General features: G+C 45.2%; 2 protein-coding genes across 7 annotated transcripts in view; one reads left to right on the top strand and one right to left on the bottom strand.

Moving 5' to 3' along the window:
* Nucleotides 1-936: 936 nt before the first annotated feature.
* Nucleotides 937-16,125, bottom strand: CUNH17orf80 (chromosome unknown C17orf80 homolog). Of its 5 annotated transcripts, none has more exons than XM_046463427.2 (6): nucleotides 15,997-16,125; nucleotides 15,419-15,523; nucleotides 11,637-13,135; nucleotides 6,872-6,979; nucleotides 6,257-6,364; nucleotides 939-1,687 (listed from the first exon to the last, which is right to left on the bottom strand). In XM_046463427.2, the coding sequence occupies exons 3-6, from the start codon at nucleotides 13,126-13,128 to the stop codon at nucleotides 1,482-1,484; spliced, it is 1,914 nt and encodes a 637-aa protein (XP_046319383.1). In that variant the 5' UTR covers nucleotides 13,129-13,135; nucleotides 15,419-15,523; nucleotides 15,997-16,125; the 3' UTR covers nucleotides 939-1,481. The 5 variants fall into 5 exon arrangements, with proteins under 5 accessions (XP_046319384.1, XP_046319383.1, XP_058441276.1 ...); XM_058585293.1 differs by lacking the exon at nucleotides 15,997-16,125 and adding an exon at nucleotides 15,802-15,820; XM_046463429.2 differs by lacking the exons at nucleotides 939-1,687; nucleotides 15,997-16,125 and adding an exon at nucleotides 4,640-4,766 and having other exon boundaries at nucleotides 15,419-15,630.
* A 37-nt stretch (nucleotides 16,126-16,162) lies between these two features.
* The window catches only part of Fam104a (family with sequence similarity 104 member A), an 18,412-nt gene continuing 13,780 nt past the window's right edge, over nucleotides 16,163-20,794 (top strand). Inside the window, exon 1 of one of the 2 annotated variants that reach the window (XM_046463437.2) lies at nucleotides 16,163-16,420. In XM_046463437.2, coding sequence (XP_046319393.1) covers nucleotides 16,200-16,420 — 221 coding nt within the window. In that variant the 5' untranslated portion in view covers nucleotides 16,163-16,199. The remainder of the gene's footprint in view (nucleotides 16,421-20,794) is intronic. The other variant, XM_046463438.2, reaches the window with a different exon arrangement.

Here is a 20,794-nt window from a genome sequence, read left to right as displayed (position 1 = left end):
ACTCTGCTCCCGAGCCCCCAGGTTCTGTGCACAAGGCACCCGCAAATAGCCTTGAGGCTGCTGTACACGTGATTAAACCCAATGGTTCTTTGGCATGAGAGCTGCTTCCCCGTGCGGCTTATTTTTTTTAAGTTGTAGATGGACACAATACCTTTGTTTATTGAACCCAAGTCTCACACAGCTATGCAAGCGCTCTGCCACTGAGCCCCAGCCCCAGTTCCCCTGTGCAGCTTCCTTTAAGGGGAATGCATTCTGTGCCTTCTGTGGGGGCTCCAGGCAGGAGATGGTACACAAAAGGCTTGTCCTGGCGAGGTAAGGAAGTGACAAGGAATGCTCACTGTAATGCTGTTTTTACTGTTATAATGAAAAAATGCCATTCGTTCCATTGGGAAAGAAAGGTGGCAGCTAAGTTGACTTTTGAAGGGACAGAGAGGAAGACAGCAATGGTAGGGGGCGTGAGATAGTCTTCCCCACCTTTAGGAGGCGAGTGGCAGGTGGGGTGAAGGTGGTGTGAGGGTGCAGGGGTCAGGCCTAGGGGTTTGGATGTCAGCTGGAGCCACCCAGGGCTGCTAACGTGGAAAGAGCGCCTCTCCACCAACAAATCCCTTGTTCTGGAATGTGTGTCAGCACACATCGCAGGCTGTTGTGAGGATGAGGACACCTGCTCGGCCCCCTGCCTAGGTGCAGGGCTTTGGGTCAGCTGCTGAGTTCCCACTCTGTCACCTGTGGCTGGAAGGAACAGATGTGCCGAGCCTCTGCAAGGAAGGAAGGCTCTCCCCAATTTACAGTCCAAAGGAAGCACCAGGAAGCTGGTCAATCTGCCCAGCTGTGAGATTGTGCAGAAGGCGACTGACCAGCATTGTTTATTTTATAAAAGCAAAAAGAGTAGTGACCTTAGTATGTGAGTTTCCACAAAGTACAGAAGAGCCTGTGGATAATACAACAAAGTGCTTTTATTTTTATATTTTGTGGTGCTGGGGACCACACCCCAGGTTTCACACATGCCAAGCCCATGCTGTAGCACTGCTACATCCTGGGCCCTGGAAATGATTTTATGTATTATTTAAAAAAAATTTATTTAGTAGTTGTAGATTAACAGAATGTCTTTATTTTTTTATTTTTATGTGGTGCTAAGTATCGAATCCAGTAGCCCACACATGCTAGGCAAGTGTTTTGCCACAGAGCCACATCTCCATGATTTATTTTATTTTTTTGGGGGGTACCAGGGATTGAACTCAAGGATACTCAACCACTGAGCCACATCCCCAGCCCTATTTTGTGTTTTATTTAGAGACAGGGTCTCACTGAGCTGCTTAGCACCTCACTGTTACTGAGGCTGGCTTTGAACTTGTGATCCTCCTGTCTTAGCCTCCTGAGCTGCTGGGATTACAGGTGTGCACCACCACGCCCAGCCCATCGTTTTATTTTTAACAGAAAAAAAAAATGTAGTTTTTTTAGGTATTTTAGGTGTGACTTAGGATTCAACAAGAGCCAGTACCCGTCTTCATGGCCTCACACAGGTGCTCAGCAAGCTGCATTCCCACCTTCAGCCTGGGCATGCTGCGGCTCCCATGCAGGCTGTGGCGGGACTGGTCTGCCTGTAGGAGGCTCAGGGTGACTTTCCAGAGTTCCTGCTCTGCCCTGCCAGCTGGGCGCTGCGGCTCACCCAGGGAGGCTCCTGCCAGTGCTGTAGAAGAGGCAGCACACAAAGAGGCTGTTTGATAAGGTAAATCACGTTAAAGCCATCGTTCGTCTTCACGGGGCTTTAAAAGAGATGGGTAGTCACCCCCTGTGACCACCAGGAAGCACTCTGGTTTCTCCAGGTAGCAGAGTCTCACTCTCCACTGTTCCAGTTCTGAAAATCTCCTCTCTGTGGATGAAGCTTTAACCTGCCAGATCACATGTGTGACTAGGGCTGGCTAGCAGGGGCAGCCTGGTGGATGTCTGTACAGAGGAACCAAAACACCTACCCTCACACCGCCAAGTATAGGTCCACACTGCCACCTGCAGCTAATCTGTGTGTCCCTTGGTTACGCTGTCTGTTTAGATCCAAACCTAAGAAGCACACGGTCATCAACTTCTTTCTACAATGCTTATTAAACCATAAGATTCCCTTTCAGGACTCATCGAAAGGTCTACATTATTTTCCCAGCCTAGAAGCCATCAGGGAGCAGATGAGGAAGACTTTCTCTCCCTATAAGGGGAGTAACAAGTGCTACATGGAGACACTCCAGGGCCTTCTTTAAAACCACCCATGTTTATTTAAGAATCAATTCTATCTAGTTCAAAGAAATCAGATAACACAGTTTGCTCTTTGTGGCTACATTGAGTTAAGATTCTTCTTTTATCTTATTTATTGGTACTAGGCATAGAACCCAGGAGCACTTAACCACTTAGCCACATCCCTCACCCTTTTTATTTTTTGAGACAGGGTCTTGGCAAGTTGCTTAGGGCCTCACTGAGTTGCTGAGGCTGGCTCTGATCTTGACTCAGTCTCCAAAGCTGCTGGGATTTCAGGTGCATACCTCCTTGCCTGGTGAGTTAGAATTCTTGATGCTGACCAGTGTCAAACAGAAAGACCTCATATTAACATAGGTAAACTAAATCATGTTAAAGCCATTGTTCGTCTTCACGGGGCTTTAACCCTTTTGGACCAATGGGTTGTGAAATAGTTTCTTCTCATTAAGGAACTCATTTTTAGGAATGTAAGATATTTGCTGTGATTAACTTTTTCATTAATGCTTCAGCATTCTGACTGCAAATGATACTAGCTTATTTAGTGAGGTCGATGTTCTGGATAAGAATCTTGGGGAGTGACATGCTGCCCTTGGGCTACCTCTGCGCCTGGGTGTGACGGGTGGCCCCAGGGGCAGAACACGGCCCTATGGCACTAGAGCCAACTCAAGATAGGCTTCTTCTGTTGAACTGTTTCCTAGCCTAGGTGTCGAGAGCAGGGATTCCTGGCTCCCGTCCCTCCAGCAAAGAGGTCAGGTGCTGTGCTCTCTAGGGTAGGGGTCGGCACACTCTGTAAAGGGCCGTACAGTAAATATTTTCACTTTTGGGGGCACATTGATCTTGCTGCTACTATTTAATTTTGCTGCTATGTGAAATAGCCAGAGGTAATCCCTAACTAAACGAGGGGCTTCACTTAAAGGCACTGGCTGATCTGAGTTAGGGCTGCAGGAGTCTGTTGTTCCTGCTGAGGGATCAGGAAAAGAGGGCAGTGTAGTTTCTGACCTTGTGGACAAAGAGGAGGTGTGCAAGGGATTCCCGTGTTTCATTAAAGGGAGATTAAGGAGAGACACGAGGCCCTTTCTAAAGAGAGACTGTTCTGGGGCTCAAGTGAGTTTGGGCACCCTCTTATCCTCGACTGTGACCTTTCCTTGTGGAGAATTCTGGTTTATGGAACCACCCTTCTGAGTACCTTTTCCTTAACTATGAGAATTTGCAGCAGAATTAAATCTAAGCCACTTGAGGGAGGATGAAGCAGACTGAGAGTCCAAGTTCTGAGGAGAGAAAGAAAGCAATGAGCACACATACATACTGGCCCGGGAGAGCAAGCCTGCTCTTGCATGGCTGTGCAGGAGCTGGGGAAAGGGCCTGACCTCTGTGTCTTGCACGAGGATGTCACAAGCAAAGCCGAGAGAGGGAGGTATGCATAGCCTGGGCAGTGTGCGAGGCCAGCTGGCTTGTGCTGTAGTGGGTTGGAGAAATGGCTTCCCACTTGCACCGCCTCATCCCTGTCTGCAGATACCCACGTTACTGTCGGGGATTGAACAATTGGACATTGAGTATTTTCCCCCTGTACTCGGGCTTGAACCCAGGGGCACACTACCCCTGAGCAGAGCCCTTTTACTTGCTGTCAGGGCTGCCTGGGATGTCCGATCCTCCTGCCTCAGGCTCCCCAGTAGCTGGGGTCACAGCGGGCGCCACTGCACTGGCTCCACTCAGTACTCTGATGAGGGGAAGAGGCCCAGAAAACCCACCAGCCCAGGCTAACACTAACAAATGGAAAGGGCTGTCTGTCATTCACAGGTGCTTGGGAAGGGGTGGGGTGGGATTCTGAAGTTCCCAGGAAGAGATAATAAAAGGAGATCCGTGCTCACTGCCACACTTGCTGAAAATGCACAAAGGTACCTTAACATTCTGTTGGTTTGCTATTTTTAGTCAGCTTAGGAAGCATTTGCAGGAGTATTTAAGTGCCCTTTCCACAGACTCCCTGCCACTCAGACCCCAGCCTCTGTACATTTCTCTCACCTGCCAAGGTCTGCTCAGGGCCCAGAGGCTCAAAGGGCAAGGGCCTCCATGTAAGCTTATTTTCTGCCAATTTGGACAGTGTCATTTATTAGTACATAGGGAGTCTCTAGTATCTCCCATAAACAAATGGCAAAACACCAAGGTTTAGAGAACAACTTTAGGGAGAAATTTAAACCGGAGATACAGCTTTTTAATGAAAACTGAGAAGTAGCGTCTTAATTTAAATGACCTACTTTTTCATCTTCACATCATTTTGAATAACAATTTCATGATTAAACAAAAAATGGTCTTTTAAGTAATTCAGTCACTTTTGAAAGCAAGCCAAAGAAACCTCAGACAGAACCAGATCATCTACCTTAATAAAATGCGCTTTCCACGACTGTTTTAGATTCCAGTGACTTTATTCTCTGACTCCCCCTCCTGCTGCGTAGGCATCGCACGGCTCCTGAGGCTCCAGACTCTGGCTTCAGTGGTGTCCAGTGAAGGTTACTTACGCCAGCGCTGCAGCTCTTTGGACAAGCAGAGATAAATGTAAGGACCCAAGAGGCCACCTCTATGGATGGCTTCTTATGCCTCCACAGATCATTCCGTTCTTATTTTACAAATATGGGAATAGTCTTGGACAAAGAGAAGTTTTTGCTTCATGTTCTCAACTTTGATTTTGACAGGTGACAAACATCACATCTACCAAACATCTAACTAATCCCTTTCAAGGGGCACAACTGTAGGGAAGCCTTTTTTCTCTGGGAGGAAGGACTTGCTTTTGGATCTCCTCACTTAACTTCTTATTGATGGTCTGGGGTCTCAGATGGGCTGGCAGCTCTGCCCCACCAGTCAGCACATGGGGGGGCACGGCCTACTCCTGAGGCATGGCCTGTCCCTTTACCTAGCCCCAAACATTCAATCAGATTCAAATCCTGACTTTTTAAAACAAGAAGTTCTGATGGGAACAGTGGCGCATGCCTGTAATCCAGCGGCTCGGGAGGCTGAGGCAGGAGGATAGTGAGTTCAAAGCCAGCCTCAGCCAAAGCAAGACGCTAAGCCACTCAGTGAGACCCTGTCTTTAATAAAATACAAAATAGGGTTGGGGATGTGGCTCCGTGGTCGAGTGTTTGAGTTCAATCCTCAGTACCCCCCCATCCCCCAAAAAACAAAAAAAAACAAAAAGAAATCCTGTTATCCAGTTTGTGAATATGTTGGCCTTTAGTATACAATATTATCTTACTTTTATACTGAAAGCTTTCATTTGAAAGTGTCATTTTTTTTTTTTTCTAAACTGTGGGAAAATACTGCACTTTCCTGATAGCTTTCTATAATGTCCTCTTTTAAACTATAAGAATCTGTTTTTAGGCTGGGTGCAGAGGCACACACCTATAATTCCAACCATTTGAGATGCTGAGGCAGAAGGATTACAAGTTCAAGGCAACTTAGCAAAACTATCTCAAAATAAAAACAAAAAGGGCTTACGATATAACTCAGTGGTATAGCACTCTTGGGTTCAATCCCTAACAATATCCCTGTACCATAAACAACAAAACCCCCTATTTTTATAGAATAATACTTTAAAAGGGGAATGAAATTCTGGTATTTTCCTTCTGGTTAAGACTTGGTGCAGCTGAATCTCATAACTAGAGTGAAAGTTGTGTCCTCGTCCCTTCCTCTCTTTTGGGGCAGAAAGCTGTTTCGTTTCAGTGCTAAAAAGGAGCTCGTAGGTACCAAGGAAAGTGCCTTTCCTTTAGCAGGAAACAGCTTAAAGGAGAAAAACACGACCATCAGACATCCAGTGACCACATTAAATAGTGGACAAGAGCAATTATGTGAATTCTGGTCAAATCTCATACATGCCATTATAAACAAAACCTCTAATAAAAACTGCCAACACCCAGGCAATAGCTCATTCACTAGGTGTCCTTGATATGAAAAGCCATTTGGAGAATCCCCGGCCCTCGCTACAATGGGATGTGACTTGTCATTTTGCTAAAACTGCAGAAAGGCTTACTCAGATGCTGGAAGCTCCAGCTACAGCAGAGGATGAAGTACCCCGTGAAGAGCATAGTGATGCCACCAATCCCACTCTTCTTCACCGTGGTGTTGCACCTGATCCAGCCTGCGCAGAGAGAAACGCATCTGTCACCCTGAGCCAGAACCACAGCATTACCTACGCGTTCATCAAGTTACCCATTAGTGCAGGTGATGGAACCTACACAGGTGAATATAATATAGACATGAACCTTATCAGATGAAAAGGCTAAAATATAAAAGACTTTAATAAATTCCAACCACTTATTCTTGTGTTTGGGATTGGTTAACATCTTTAAAGGGGCGGGGACCAATGTGACTGGTTAACCTGAGGGTAGTGTCTTTCTGATCTTGGAAGGAGGCTCAGTCACTGTGGGCAAGGGAGGTGGGGACAGGTGGCAGCATGAGGAAGGGCAGGGTTAATAACTGGCTGCTGCTGCTGCAGAGCTTTGGTGCTTGCCATGTGTCCAACTCCAAAATGAAAATGACGAACAGATGACAGCCATGATTTTTCCTTTTCCTCTCCTTGCTTTATAGCAAGTAAGAACACCTGAAGCCAGCAATGGACCCCAACAGTTAAAAGCTCCAGCCTCACCTTTGTGCACAGCTCCCAAGAGCCTCCTCAGAGGAAAGCTGGAGGTGGTAAGCCTGGCCGGGGGCTCCAAACTCCTTAAACCAGTCGAACTTCTTCCCAACAAAGGAACTACGGTTCCAAACAGAAGTCACTGTGATAGTTGGTCTAGATTCGCCCCTTCCCCAACATTCAGTGTCAAAGGTTCCCAGAGCTAGCCCTCAGAAAAGCTCACTCATACAAGTGCATGAGTGAGCTCCGCACTGGACTGTAGGCAAGTGTTGAAAGTCAAATTTATTCCAGGTCAAAGAAAGTATTTTCAGAAGGCCGAGGAACTCCCTGGCAATCAGGACCTTATAATTATTTTTGACTGATGAATATACTGTCCAGATAATCCACATACACATGCTTAACCAAATGAACTACTTGTTAAGTTCTACCAGCTGCTGAACTAATTTTAGCAAAGAGTATGATTTTCAACTATAAGTTGAATATTCCTTACCTGGAATGCTGGGGTATGCAGAATTACTTTCAATTTTTCAAAATCAGAAATATATGCATATATAATGAGATATTTTTGGGACGGAACCAAGATCTAAATGCAAAATTCTTATTTTTTGGGGGTGCTGGGGATGGAACCCAGGGCCTTACTGCAAGCGAAGCATCAAATGACCACTGAGCTCCAACCCTACCCCTGAAATTCATTATCCACACAGTTTGAATGTACCTGTTTTTTTTTTTTTTTTTTCTGGATATGCTGAGACTGAACTTGAGGTCTCACAGTTGGTAGGTGCTCAACTCATGTTGGCATTCAAAAAGCTTCAGATTTTAGAGCACTGCTTTCTACAGCTAATATGCCTCTACTCCCCACTGCTCTTATTGGCTAGCCAACCTTTCTGCATGTCTGACATGAGAAAAATCAGCAAAGGTGGCTGTTGTTAACATTTTCTGCACCTGTTTTTCTCCATGTTTAATGATAGGTAATTTCTACTTGGTTTGGCTCATCAGAAGAAAGGATACATTGAGCAAATAATGCTGACAGATTTAGTAGGTGTGGTAAAGTTGCTGTGGATGTAAAAATATTAATCAAATGATTGTTACATTAACTTCTGAGAAATTATACAGATGGTTTTCCTGCAATGTGAAAGTTAGTCTCCTAAAAAACAAAAGCCTGGCTGGGTGTGGCAGCACACACTTCTTATCCCAGTAACTCAGGAGGCTGAGGCAAGAGGATTGTCAAGTTCAAGGCCAGCCTCAGCAACTTTAAAAGACCTGTCTCAAATAAATAAATAAATAAATAAAAGGTGAAAGGTTGGGGAGCTCATGGGTAAGGTGTTCCTGAGTTAAATCGCTAGTCTTTAAATAAATAAGTGTTAGTGTTGTAGCTCAGTGGCAGAGCACTCCTGGGTTCAAAATTCCCTTTGTAGTAAGTCCATGAAAACTCTTCTGGCTAAGCCTCAGAAGATGACTGCAAATGATGCTATATCTTATTCCTGACCACATATGAGTAAGCTGCATGCTCAGAACGGCCAGTGTGCCCCAGCAGGTCCCGTTCTAGGCTACAACACATGCGTTTCTCTTAGCCAGGAGAACTTCTGGCTCTAGCCCATTTCATCAAAACGTCACGACGGTCTCTCATGCTCTCAGGCCTAGGGAGCCCTAACATCTGGTGTACCCAACTCAGGTCAGATGTACGAGAACTAGTTGCTGGACCACGTTTCCGGATGTGGGGAAGTAGATCGGACACAATCCTGAGGCCCACGGTCCAAGGAGAAGAAACGCTTCCTGGAAAAGCTTGGCAAATACCACCAGGGAACATTATGTGCCCATCATTAACTGGAAACTGATCTGGGAAGTGATTTTTCCTTTCTGAAACTCAGTTTCCTCATTTTCAGAAGGAGGTAACCCCAACCTTCTAGGGCAGCAAGACATCACCCGAGGCCTGTGCAGGCCTGCAGCATCATGCTTGACACACAGGGAACTCAATGACCGTGAGCTCCTTGGCCCTGCCTCTAGGATGGAAGCAGTGAGCTGGCTCCTAGAGGAAAGGCCAATGGCTTTCCCAAGGTCTTGCCCCAGCAAAGGAGGCCACGGCCTATTCCTTTCTGCAAGTTCATTTTTTTTTTTTTTTTGGAGGTGCTGGGGATTGAACCTAGGGCCTTGTGCATGCGAGGCAAGCACTCAACCAACTTAGCTGTATCCCCAGCCCTGCAAAGTTCAATTTTAATTTGCAGTCACTGCAGGTAGCTGTTGACTGGTAAAATTACAAAGCATTCTGAAGGGACAATGACATTACCTTTTAATCCCTTTTAATTCAGTGGCCTTGCTAAATAAGGTCTTGACGTTAACTGAGATCCTCAGGTCTCTGTCCCTAGTGAGTTTTGTTCACTTGGTGGCAGCATCTCAGTCTAAGCGTTAATCACTAGTATCTCAGTTACAGAAGTAGAGGCCCTGTAATAACCACACCCTATCATCTGATGCAGAAATACCAAGCTAAACACAGTAAGTACAACAAGAGATACCAGCCATGACTTACTACTTATTGTTGAAGGAAAAATCATATTTCATAACAAAATCATAACGTTTTAAGTTACAGAATTGCTTATTATTGTATCCTTGGGACCCACTGAAGTGAAATGACTCAGTTAATAACTCATGTTAAGCAAGATACTGACTACTAATGACCTCAAATAAAATAGTAAGCCTCAGGTAAGGTTAAGATCAGCCAGTCTGGATCTGACTCCTGACTGTTACTTATTGTAGGAATGAGATCAAGTCTCTTCACACATCCAAGGCTCAGGTCCCTCTTGTATAAGAGGGTGGAAACAATAACATCACCTCAGAACTTTCATGATATTAAACAAGAGGATATGTAATGTACCAGGCACAATGACACAGTCATCACTGATCAACAGTAGTCCCCTTTTCCTATAAAATGAAAAATGGATGTAACAGAGACACTCTTTAGCACTATAAATGATAAAGGAGGAAACAAAGGAGTCCTGTTTGTCAGAGGGATTTACATGGGGTGGGTGTCTACGTGTGCAAGTAAAACACAGTAAAGTCTGGAGCTGTGACTCGGGTTTCTCATGGCATGCTTTCTACAGTCTGTACGGCTGGAGGGATGAAGGAGGCTGCAGGAGACAGGTTCTAGTGCGATTCCACCACTTACTGGCAACATGACCTTGGACAAATCACTAATCCTCTCTGCCTGTTTTGTCCTTTGCAAAATAGAGAAGTACTCTAAAACTCAATCAACACAACTGTTAATGTAGCTAAATCTGTGTTAATGTGGAGAAGGAGCTTGACCTCCAGACAATGACAACTTCAGACAACTTCGTATCAAAGCTGAAGATGTTAAGGCCTGTTTAGCTCAGCAGCATACATGAGGCCCTGGCTTCAATCCCCAGCAAAGTATTAAAACAAAACAAAACAAAAAAAAGGATAATTAGAGGTCAGACAAGTAGCAGTTTAATGAATAAGTGATCATTTGCAAAATATACCAGAAAGGGGAAAAATATCTCCTTTTTGAGGAGGAAACATCAGTTTTACAGGGGCAAACCTATTCTGAGTTGTTACAGGTCTCCTATAAAGACAGCCTGAAAATACCAATGACCAAGACACAACGGAGAAGGATGCTACTTTATACCCCTAAAAAGTCTTACAGAAAAGGCTTCCTGGTGAGCACAATGACAAAGCTTTGTGTGGAGTAACTAGAGAGGTAGTTTAGTAATAAAGGTGAGGTCCTGCAGAGAAAGGCAAGGATACCTGAAATGGGTCAGGATCGCCCTGGCTCCCACTTGGGCCACCTCCACCCAACCTACCTAGACAGCTTCTTAAAGAGATGACAATCAAGGTCAGTTTCAATACCTGTGTCTCCTCCCAATCCTTCGGACCCCATCTTTCAGGTCTTGAGGCTCAACCGCTGGCTCTAATCTTGGCTCCTAAGCTCTGTGGCCCAGTTCTTCCAATGCACAGACTTCTACCCCCTTCCTGCCACATGCTCATTCCTGGTCCCTCATCTTCTTGGTCCATCTCAGTCTCCACTTCCAGCTATGTGACTCTACTGCCACTTCTCTGTCCAGTTTTAACCCCTTGTACCCCTAACTCCACAAACAGCTTCTGCTACTTCCTCTGCTATTCCAAACTTGCAGATGTTGCATTTGACTATAAACTTGGAATTTATTTTCTGTGCAACCTGGTCCTTACTGAATTTTAGACCCAGTGCTTGTTCTATTTAGGTGAATTCAGCAGTCTTTATTCATCCACTTTCTACCAGTCAAGCCTCTTCCTGATGCAGAAACTCAACTGCTCTAGAGTATCAGCTTGCCCTAATTCAATAGTCAGCCCTTGTGGGACAAACAGAGAATGATAAATCACTACTACTGACCCCTCCAGCAAGAAGTAATGTTCTCACAACCGTTAAGACCACCATCAAAGCTAAGCGTGGTGGCGCATGCCTGCAATCCCAGCAGCTCAGGAGGCTGAGGCAGGAGGACTGCAAGTTCAAAGCTAGCCACAGTAATAGCAAGGCACTTAGCAACTCAATGAGACCCTGTCTCTAAATAAAATACAAAATAGGGCTGGTGATGTGGCTCAGTGGTAGAGCACCCCTGAGTTTAATCCCTGGTACACCCCCAGAAAAAGAGATCACCACCAAGACTGTCTTAGTAAAAGCATGGTAGGCGGGCACTCCACCACTGAGCCCTAGCCCTAGTATTCTCTTCTATTTTAAAAAATACCAGATTTTGGGATGGGCTGGATGGCCCTTGAAAATGAGCTACTTTACCTTGTGAGACACTTTCTCCCTGAGGACTGGAGAGCTGGGGCTTCTGGGCCACTGAGTTCCAATACTGAGGCTTCCCCGGCAATACCCCTAGTCCAAGATAACCAGGATAGAGCTCTGGAAACCACTCCAACCCCATGGAGCTAGGAAGCCTCTTTCTTTCAGCAGTACCAAAATAACTGATTGAGGAGCTTTTAGAAAATGGATGCTGAGCTGCATGCAGAGACTGCGGGAACCCAGTGTACAATGCTGGGGGCCCACAGCCAAATCTGGGCTCCAGAATTCGTGCCTCAATCTCAGCTAATAACTTTACACCAGGAACTTGCTGATGATTGCAGAATTGTGCTTTCTCTTCTTGAAGAGATTTTATAGCCAGAGAAACAAGACTTTGATTATCTGACTTTGATGCAGAAAGAAACTCACTGTAAGCTACCTCCTGTGGAGTGAACAGAATTGGAAATGGACCTGCATCTTCCAACTTCCCCTCTGAGGCTGAAGCGCCAGTGTTAAAGTGCTCAGAGCCATGGCTCACGGAGGCCTGCTCCTGCACTTCTGTGGCAGACCCACTTCCCTCTGCATTCCCTTTGCTCCCACAGGCTTCTGCTCCAAGGCCAAGTCCTTTTCCTTGGTTCTCCTTGACTTGGATTTCACCTAACGGGCTAACATGAAGGCCCACAGTGGGTGATGCTGACTTCTTTTCCAGAGTCTCAGTGTCACCAGCGTCAGCAGAGGCTCCTGGGAGGCAACCTTTTCCTCTGGAATCTTTTTCTTTGCTCCACATGGATACTCTTAATCTTTGAACTCCTTTGCTCAGATTCCTTGGAGAACAATGATTATCAGCCATGGATACATCTATTAATTTAACTGGAAGCCCTTGTCTTTGGGGATCAATTGTGTCTGATTTCAGATTAACAGAAGTGGCTTGTACCTCATCAGGCAGGGCTGAGGAGTTTTTTCTATCTTGATTTGACAAAGAAAGTTCCACTGGGCCAACCAGTAAATCTGCTTCCATTTCTGAAGGATCACATCTACTTCTCTCTGATTTAAGCCAATCTTGGGCAAGTTCTCTTTCAGCAGAGGTGTTATCTGATGCATCAAGCCGGGCCTTAGTTTCACCTTGGGAAGCTGTCTTTGGTTCAGTGTGCTTTGGCACTGTAAAGGACAGCTGGCTTTGATCCTTTGCAGTATTTGCTTTTTCTGGGCCAACAGCTAATAGTGAAGAGAGCAACAACTGTTCTGATTTGTCCCTTGTCAGTATGGTATTTCTTTCCTCACTCTCTGTCTCTAACTCTCTCCCTTTAGTTTGAATTAAGTCCTTGGTTGGCCCCTTCAGTTTTTTAGCACGTGGAAGTGTAGCTGGCTTGGATGGATAAACTTTCTGATCAGCAGATATGGTTGGTTCTCTCATCTTACAGTATGGCAAGTGAGATTTTAATCGCTTAAATGGCTTCTTACAATAAGGGCACACTTCCATTCTGGGTGGAAGATCACGCATCCTCTTCCTGAAAAAGGCAAACATGAGAAGTGAGGAGCACAGAGCTTGTAAACACCACTATTTGATATATGTGTTTTACCTTTTAAACTCATTTGGAACACCTAGGTTGAAGGAAACTTTGAAATTTTGTTTTCATTCATTCTTTTTTGTATAGAGGCAAAAACCAGAAGACAGAGCTTGATATTAGGATAAATATTCCTGGTTCTATTTATGCTTAGTATTTTACTTTTTCTTAAAGTCTTCTGGAAATCTGTTATAGAAAAGACAAAGAGATTTTTTTCAATATTTCTAACAAGAAGGTAACTGTTATGATTTAGATATGGTGTCCCCCAAAACCTCATGTGTGAGACAATTTAAGAAGGTTTAGAGAAGAAATAATTGGGTGATAAAAGTCTTAAGCCAATCAGTGAATGAACCCCTGATTAACTAAGTGGTAATCGTAGTGGTGGGGTGTGGTTAGAGGAGGTGGGAACTGGGGAGTGGCTTTGGGGCATATATTTTGTATCTGGGGAATGGAGACTAACTCTTTCTGCTTCTTGTGAGCTGCTTCCCTCTGCCACACTCTTCCGCCATGATGTTCTGCATCACCTTGAGCCCTGAGGAATGGAGCTGGCCTTCTATGGACTGAGCCCTCTGAAACCTCGAGCCCTCTAATAAACTCTTCCTCCCCTACAATTGTGCTGGTTGGGTCTTTTAGTCACAGCAGCAAAAAAAACCTAACCAAAACAGTAACTAAGACCTAAAGACTTATATCTAATAAATTAGTGGTTAGTGTAAGGAAAAGATGACCAAAACACCAACCAGAATAAAATGTTTATTTGTTTATATTTTTTGTTATTGCAATTGGATGTTACATGAAAATAAATTGTTTAAAAACCATTAAAGAGCTAGGCGCAGGAGCATATGCCTATAAACCCAGGGACTCAGGAGACTGAGGCAGAAGGATCACAAGATTGAGACCAGCCTCAACAAACTGAGAAAGGCCCTAAGCAACTAAGTGAGATCCTGTCTCAAAATAAAAAAAATATCAAAGGGCTGGGGATGTAGCTCAGTGGTGAAGCACTCCTGGGTTCAATTCCCAGCACAAAAAAAATTACATTATTCAAGGATGGAAAAGTGACCAATTAAACTCAGGTCAGGATCCAAAAATTATTGATTAGAGCAAAGGTTTCAAAAGCAATATATGATGCCAAGCATGATGGTGACACTTGTAATTTCAGCAATGTGGGAGGCTAAGGCAGGAGAATCACAAATTCAGGGCAAGCCATAGTGAGACCATCTCAAAAAAAAAAAAAAAAAAAAAAGTTTGTAAGATCCATTGCAGTGTAAGAGGAAATTATTAGAATTCCCATTATCTAGATATAAAAAATGAAGCTCTACAAAATTTAGCATGTTAGTAATATGCATGCACATACATGCATATTAAAATGTACATGGGCTGGGGCTGTGGCTCAGTGGTAAAGAGCTTGCCTAGCACGTGTGAGGTCCTAGGTTCAATCCTCAGCACCACATATAAATAAATAAAATAAAGGTATTGTGTCCAACTACAACTAAAAAATAAATATTAAAAAACCCCACAAAACTGTAAATGTACATATAATGCACAAACACCTATGTGAAGAGACATGGTCCCCAGTTTTGCACTCAAAGTTTGTATTATGACAATTATTGACAAACTTGCTTCATTTAACATCTTTGTTAAACATATACTATGTAAAAAAGTTTTAATGCACTTACACCGTGCATTATTTACACCTCTTTGATATACTCTAAGAGTTGAGAAAAGAAAAGTGTTTAATCCCAGAGTTCATTTGAAAGTTACTTCTTTTAAAAACCTTTTGTTCCTATATAGTTCCAGAGGGCAGGGAACGCCTATCCTGCGTTCAAAACCCAGCACTGAGCCTGGCATGCAACATGTTGAATGAATTCTTTCTCCAAACATAATTACACTGTACCGCAACTGAGAATATCGTCTGGCCATTACATAGATCAGAAGGCAGAATTTGAGGTCACAAAACAAATATCCACGTAACCTACACGAAGTCATGCAAAACGAAACCGTCTCCTGCCAGTTGTGCCCAGCGACGATTCTTTCTTCGGAAGAACACGCTGACAGTATGTTGGAAGCCACGGACCGTTTACTTACCAAACACCGCCGGAGCCATCCCGTCGGAACCGAGAGACTCCGTTGGACGGGTCGGCCTCCACAGCCCTCCCGCCTCACCCACCTCCGGGAGGACCTCGGCCTTCGCACCGCGCCGTCTCCCCGCGGGCGGGCGCCTGCTCTTACCCGAGCTCCTCTAGCAGAGGCGGCGGCTAGTTCTGCGGCTGCTTCTGCCAGATCCCATGCTCTCTCTCCACCGCTCCGTCGGGCCGAGGAGACTTTACCGCCAGTCTGTGTAAGACACCGAGTCAACTGCACAGCACGCGCAGCTGGGAAACGCTGCACCGGAAGTCGCCGCAGCGGCGAGTCGGGCTCAGCAGCCCCGCCCACCTACACGCCATCTCCGCGCCCCCTCCAGCAGGTGGGCGGGACCCGAGGGCTCAGCGGGCCTCTCCGCCTCGCCGTCCCGCTCTAGCCTCGGGTCTCCCCCCAGTCCTAGAGCGCGGGCCGTGGGAAGCAGCTTCACCCTTGGGGACTCGCCGCCGAGCAGCGTCGGCACCTCCGCACACCTGAAAGTCCGGGCAGCGCCGCGTCGACCCTGGGCAGCCCGCGTGCGCCTTCCAACCCCCAGACCCGGGACCCGCGGCAGGCATCCGCGCCGCTGCCTGATGGGGCCCGCCTAAGTCTTCTGAAGCGTTACCAAACAGGGATTCAATTAAAATACTTGTGTCAATTATTGTGGCATAAGTTAATGTATTTTCAACCTGGTTGGAGTTTGACTCTATTCCGTCCTGGCTGTGAACAGGCGAACGCTCGGGCCACCTCCGACAGGGTCCGCTCTCCCAGAAGCTCCAGTCGCACCTCCCCCTGCGAGCCCGCCTTTTCCTGTGGGCGGGGTTACCGGTCAGCGCGGCCGGCTTTGCGCCACTGCGCAGCCGCAAGGGGGCGGTACCACGGCGGCTGCGACATGGGGGGGCGCGGAGGAGACGCCGGAAGTAGCGGTGGTACGGGTCCGACTGAGGGGTACTCACCGCCCGCAGCGTCCACCCGCGCGGCGACGAGAGCCAAGACCCGAGGGGGTGGGCGTGGCGGCCGCCGGAACACAGCCCACCCTGTTTGCACCTCGCGCGGGGCGGCGCCGCGTCGCTCCTCTCCACCAGCTGCCATGAGCGAGCGCCTCCGCCCCAGGTGAGAAGGGATCCCCTTCCTGCCCTGCCCCTCGCCTGGGGGCTGCGGGGATCTGCGAAGCCTGGGCGCTGCGGGGCTCCGTCAGGCTGCTCTGCGGCGGGGAGGCGGGGAGAGGGATGCGCGAGTGGCTGGGTGCCCGGTCCTGTGGGTGCCGGAGCGGGGACTCCGGGTTCAGCGTTGTCCTCTTTCCTTCTTACATCTTCGGCTGTCTTTTCCTGCTTGGGAGGCGGCCTGTCCGATGCCGGGGGAGAGACGGTGGCCCTGAAGGCTCCTTGTCCTAAATTTGGGCGGGTGGGGGGATGGGAGGAATGCCTGGTCTCGGAGGGGCAGCCCCGGGGCGGGCGCCGCGCGCTCCCAAGGTCAGGAGTAGGGGGTCGGCCTGACCCTGCCGCAGCGGGGCTCCGGAGGACGCCGCGCCGCCCCGGTCGGTTGTGAAGCTGGAGGGGAACAGCCCGGTGCTGTGGTCTGGGCTGTGACTGTAACAGGCAGGGTTCTAAACTGTTCGCACGTCTGGCCGTTTGGCTCCGAAGGCGAGGTGGGCACTGCCTGGCCCCCCAGCCTGGTCTCAGCTGGGATCTCCTTATTATTGTTGTTGTTGTTATTATTATTCCCTCCGAGAAGGCAGAGAGGAGAAAGTTTGGATGTATTACCCCAGAGTGAAGAAGATCCGCTTTATTTTAGATTAGAGAAATCCCTCATCGTGGAGCTTGAAGTGAAAACCTGTAGATCGCCAAGTCCAACTTTCTCTTCTTCAAGGAAACAGATTTATAGAGATCAGTCGATTTATCCTGGTCTGTCCAGGTTCACTGCCCTTTAGTCCATAGTAGTTTCAGGCCTAAGTAAGATGGATCATAGGATTGCCTTCCTAGATGATGCTGGATCTTTTTTTGTTCCTGGTTTTCATTGGCTGTGAGTGTAATTGGCATTCTTTCCAAAGGATGCTTCTCCGGAACACACTTATTTCATGGCATTGAAGTTATCATAGGGCTCCTCAGCCTGCATTGGATTATTAATTTGGGTCATGAAGCAAGTGGGGCATAAAGCAGCTAATTGTACAGAAGAGAAGAGTGGACTAAATTTGAATTTATAAGGTGCCTGCCAAAATTATAACCTGGTCTGTGACATTAATGCCAAAAGGTATAATCTGTCCCAATAGGTGCTAATTATTAATAGGATTGTTGAAACGTTTGAATTAGGCCAAATTGAAATTATGGCCCAATTACAGATATGCCATCAGAATTAGGAACAGGATCTTAAGATACAATAAGCTTGATCTGATATTTTTTGCTTCCCAAACCCAGTTTGTAGTTCTGATACTTTTTTTGTGTGTGTTGTCTCACATATTTGAAGAAGTCTAAATAATTTCCTGCAAAAATTTTTTTTCCAGTACTATGCACAAATAATCTGAATGTGTTTATCCAGATAGTAGATTTCTTTTATTTAGTATGTATACAATAATCTGGACATGTTTATAATGGTAACTTTTTAAAAAGAAGTAATCTTTTTTTTTTGACAGGCTTTTCTTGCCTGTTTTTCACTTCATCTTGCATTTAGGGAGGGTCATGAACCAGCTCTGCCAGTTCATTGCTCTGTCTTACCATTTCCAACTCAGTTCATTTCTTTGTATCTCTTTCTGCGATTTTGAGATGAAGGGTTGATCCAAGATGGTGATTTTTTTTTTCCTACTTGTTCCCCACAGTGCTGATAACTATTGAGGTGTCTGGTGAAGGAGTCCCTACTTTTAAAAAAAGATCCTTATCTATATATACTCAGAGTTTCTTGTCTCAGAAAGAAACAAGATTTTACATTATTTTTTAAAAAGTTTGGGGGCTGGGGATGTGGCTCAAGCAGTAGCGTGCTCACCTGGCATGCGTGCGGCCCGGGTTCGATCCTCAGCACCACATACAAACAAAGATGTTGTGTCCGCCGAGAACTAAAATAAATAAATAAATAAATATTTAAAAAAAAAAAAAAAAAAAAGTTTGAATCCCAGCCTCATAGTCTAAGATTACTTCTCAACCCCTGGAGGATGATAGGAAGGTTGGAAATAAATAAAATGACAAAATAGTAGAATCAGCCATTGTGTGAAGTAACAGATGCCAAACAGTCATCTGTACCTAGATGGTGAGGGGATAATAGAATCAATGACAGGGTGCCTGCCAAAATTATAACATGGTATATGGCATTAATGTCAGAAGCTATAATCTGATTGTACTGACAGATGAGCATGAAGCAGTAATCTTGGCCAATTAGCAAGACTGGTGAAAGCAGAATGTTTTAAAGATGGACTCTACTAAGAGCCTAGGAAAGGGAGAATGAGGAATAGGTACTATTCATTCTTAATCCCTTACTACCTGAAGGAGAGGATCACCCACACACCAGAGAGATAATGTTAGTACCTTGAGAATCAACCTATTATGAAGCAGGAATATCTATGTGGCTTTCCCAGGGTTTAGTTAAAATTTAAAAGCCCATCTACTTAAGACTTTTTTTTTTCCTATACAACCTCCTTGACATTCTTGTCACTGGAAAGATACAGCCCCTGTTATAAATGAGGAAATGGCAAATTTTAGTCAGGCTCATAAGTTTGGTTAGAGTGAGTCAGCAACCCAAAGTATAATCAGCTGTTGACATACTGATGAAACCAGCGCTCAGGGACAGCATCCTGCCATTCAGTGACTTTCTCTTTGGTGTCAACTGACTCCCAGCAGATAGTGTTTTGCTACTGCTGCACATTCCCACTTAAATTCTCTGATCATGTTGTTATGAAAGAAGTTTCCTGGTCCAAATTTATGATGATAAAACATTCATTTAATGATTAATCCGGAATTCATCTAGTTTTAACCTCCAAGTACATAAAAAATAACATGCAAATAAGATCTAACCTAAATGATGGTCTTACTTTACAAATAACTGAGTCTCAGAATTAGGTAAATGGTGAAGCCCACGGTGTTGCAGGTTGTTTAAAGCTTAATCAGTGTCACACAACTCACTTTATCATTCCAGATCTACACTGGGGTCCATAATCATTAATAAAGTTAGAAGTATTTCAAATGTGCAGAGTACAGGGAACTGAGCTGGGAGTGATAAAGTTTGTACAACATCCAGATTTCAACTCAAAACCTTAGGATCAAGGGCATCATAGTAAGCCAACTCTACCCTCATATGAAGTTGATAATTGTATAGAGGATACTGTACCCCATATACTTTCCAAAAAGCAGTTTTCCTCTCTCTCACTAGCCTCTTGTCTGTTAACTATAGAAATTTGAGGGTTGGGGATGTAGCTCAGTTGGTGGAGTGTTTGCCTTGCTTGTACAAGACTCTGGGTTCAATCCCCAGTACCATACACACACACACACACACCAAAAAAAAAAAAAAAAATTGAACGTTTAAGCATTAATAACTAAAATTAGAATATATTTTCTTCATAATATATGCTGTGTGTTGTATATGTGACCTCTAGCAGATCCTACCCAACAGAGCTTTCTGCAGCAAAGGGAACATCCTCCATCCGTGCTGTTCAGTGCAGGAGACATTGACTACACATGGCCATTTTGTACTAGAAATGTAGTGTGACCTGGGAACTGGATTTTTAATTTTATTTAAGTTTAAAGAACTGTATGGTTAGAGATTACCATATAGGACTGTACTATTGGGGTTAGGGTTTAGAAATCTTTTGATAGCACTTAATTCTTGCATAGAGTGCATGCTATTTTGTCTCTTATATTTCTAGGAGCACTTGCCTGAAAAAGATGAGTTTTCTTCAAACCCGTAAATTTTAAGCAGCTGATGCTGTGGTCTCAAAGCAACAACCTAGTAAAGTGCAGTGACTGTTATATCATAATAGAGCATGGCCAGACCAGCCAGGCCAACGTGGCTAAGAGTTGCTCCCCTAGTGATTGCCCAAAAGAGTATTCAAATCCTCTGGAGGGCACAGAGGTTTTGTTTAGTGTGATAATTGGGGGAAGTCAGGGATGCAGAAAACTAAAGATCAGAGGCTGCCATGAATCTGTGATATTCCTGTGTGGCACCATTTTTAATAAGGATTTTCTGGGCAAATAGTCAAAAGCAGCCACTCATCTCTTCAATGTTGTCGTATGGAAGGAAGTAAAGTTAGGTAATTTGAAATTGTCATTTCAGAGAACATGGAAAGAAGAAAACTTGGAGTTTGAAAGCTTAGTCATTAACCTCTTCTTATTTTGTTCCCAGCAGACTTTGGAAGTTGTCAGGCTTCTGTTTAGAAATTAGTCTTACTAATTTAAGCTTGTGCTGCTGCTACTTTATATTTTTGCTCTTAGGGCCCAGTGATGGTAATACTTCCAGCTTCTACCTTTTGGGATATCATGTGGTAAATTAAATTCTCTCAGGCATCAG

Source organism: Marmota monax, unplaced genomic scaffold, assembly GCF_021218885.2.
Source record: "Marmota monax isolate L192 unplaced genomic scaffold, Marmota_monax_Labrador192_F-V1.1 WCK01_AAM20220418_F8-fsc00208, whole genome shotgun sequence".
Taxonomy (NCBI): Eukaryota; Metazoa; Chordata; class Mammalia; order Rodentia; family Sciuridae; genus Marmota; species Marmota monax.
The sequence above is the reverse complement of the archived record's forward strand: the minus strand, read 5'-3'. Positions and strand labels throughout refer to the sequence as shown.

Excerpts from the sequence above, each read along its gene's own strand:
- CUNH17orf80 (XM_046463427.2), bottom strand. The coding sequence starts at position 13,128 with ATGCGTGATCTTCCACCCAGAATGGAAGTGTGCCCTTATTGTAAGAAG. Across the intron at positions 6,365-6,871 it reads CTTGGGAGCTGTGCACAAAG|GCTGGATCAGGTGCAACACC; the intron begins GTGAGGCTGGAG and ends CTCTCTGCGCAG. Across the intron at positions 1,688-6,256 it reads CTGGAGCTTCCAGCATCTGA|CACTGGCAGGAGCCTCCCTG; the intron begins GTAAGCCTTTCT and ends CCTCTTCTACAG.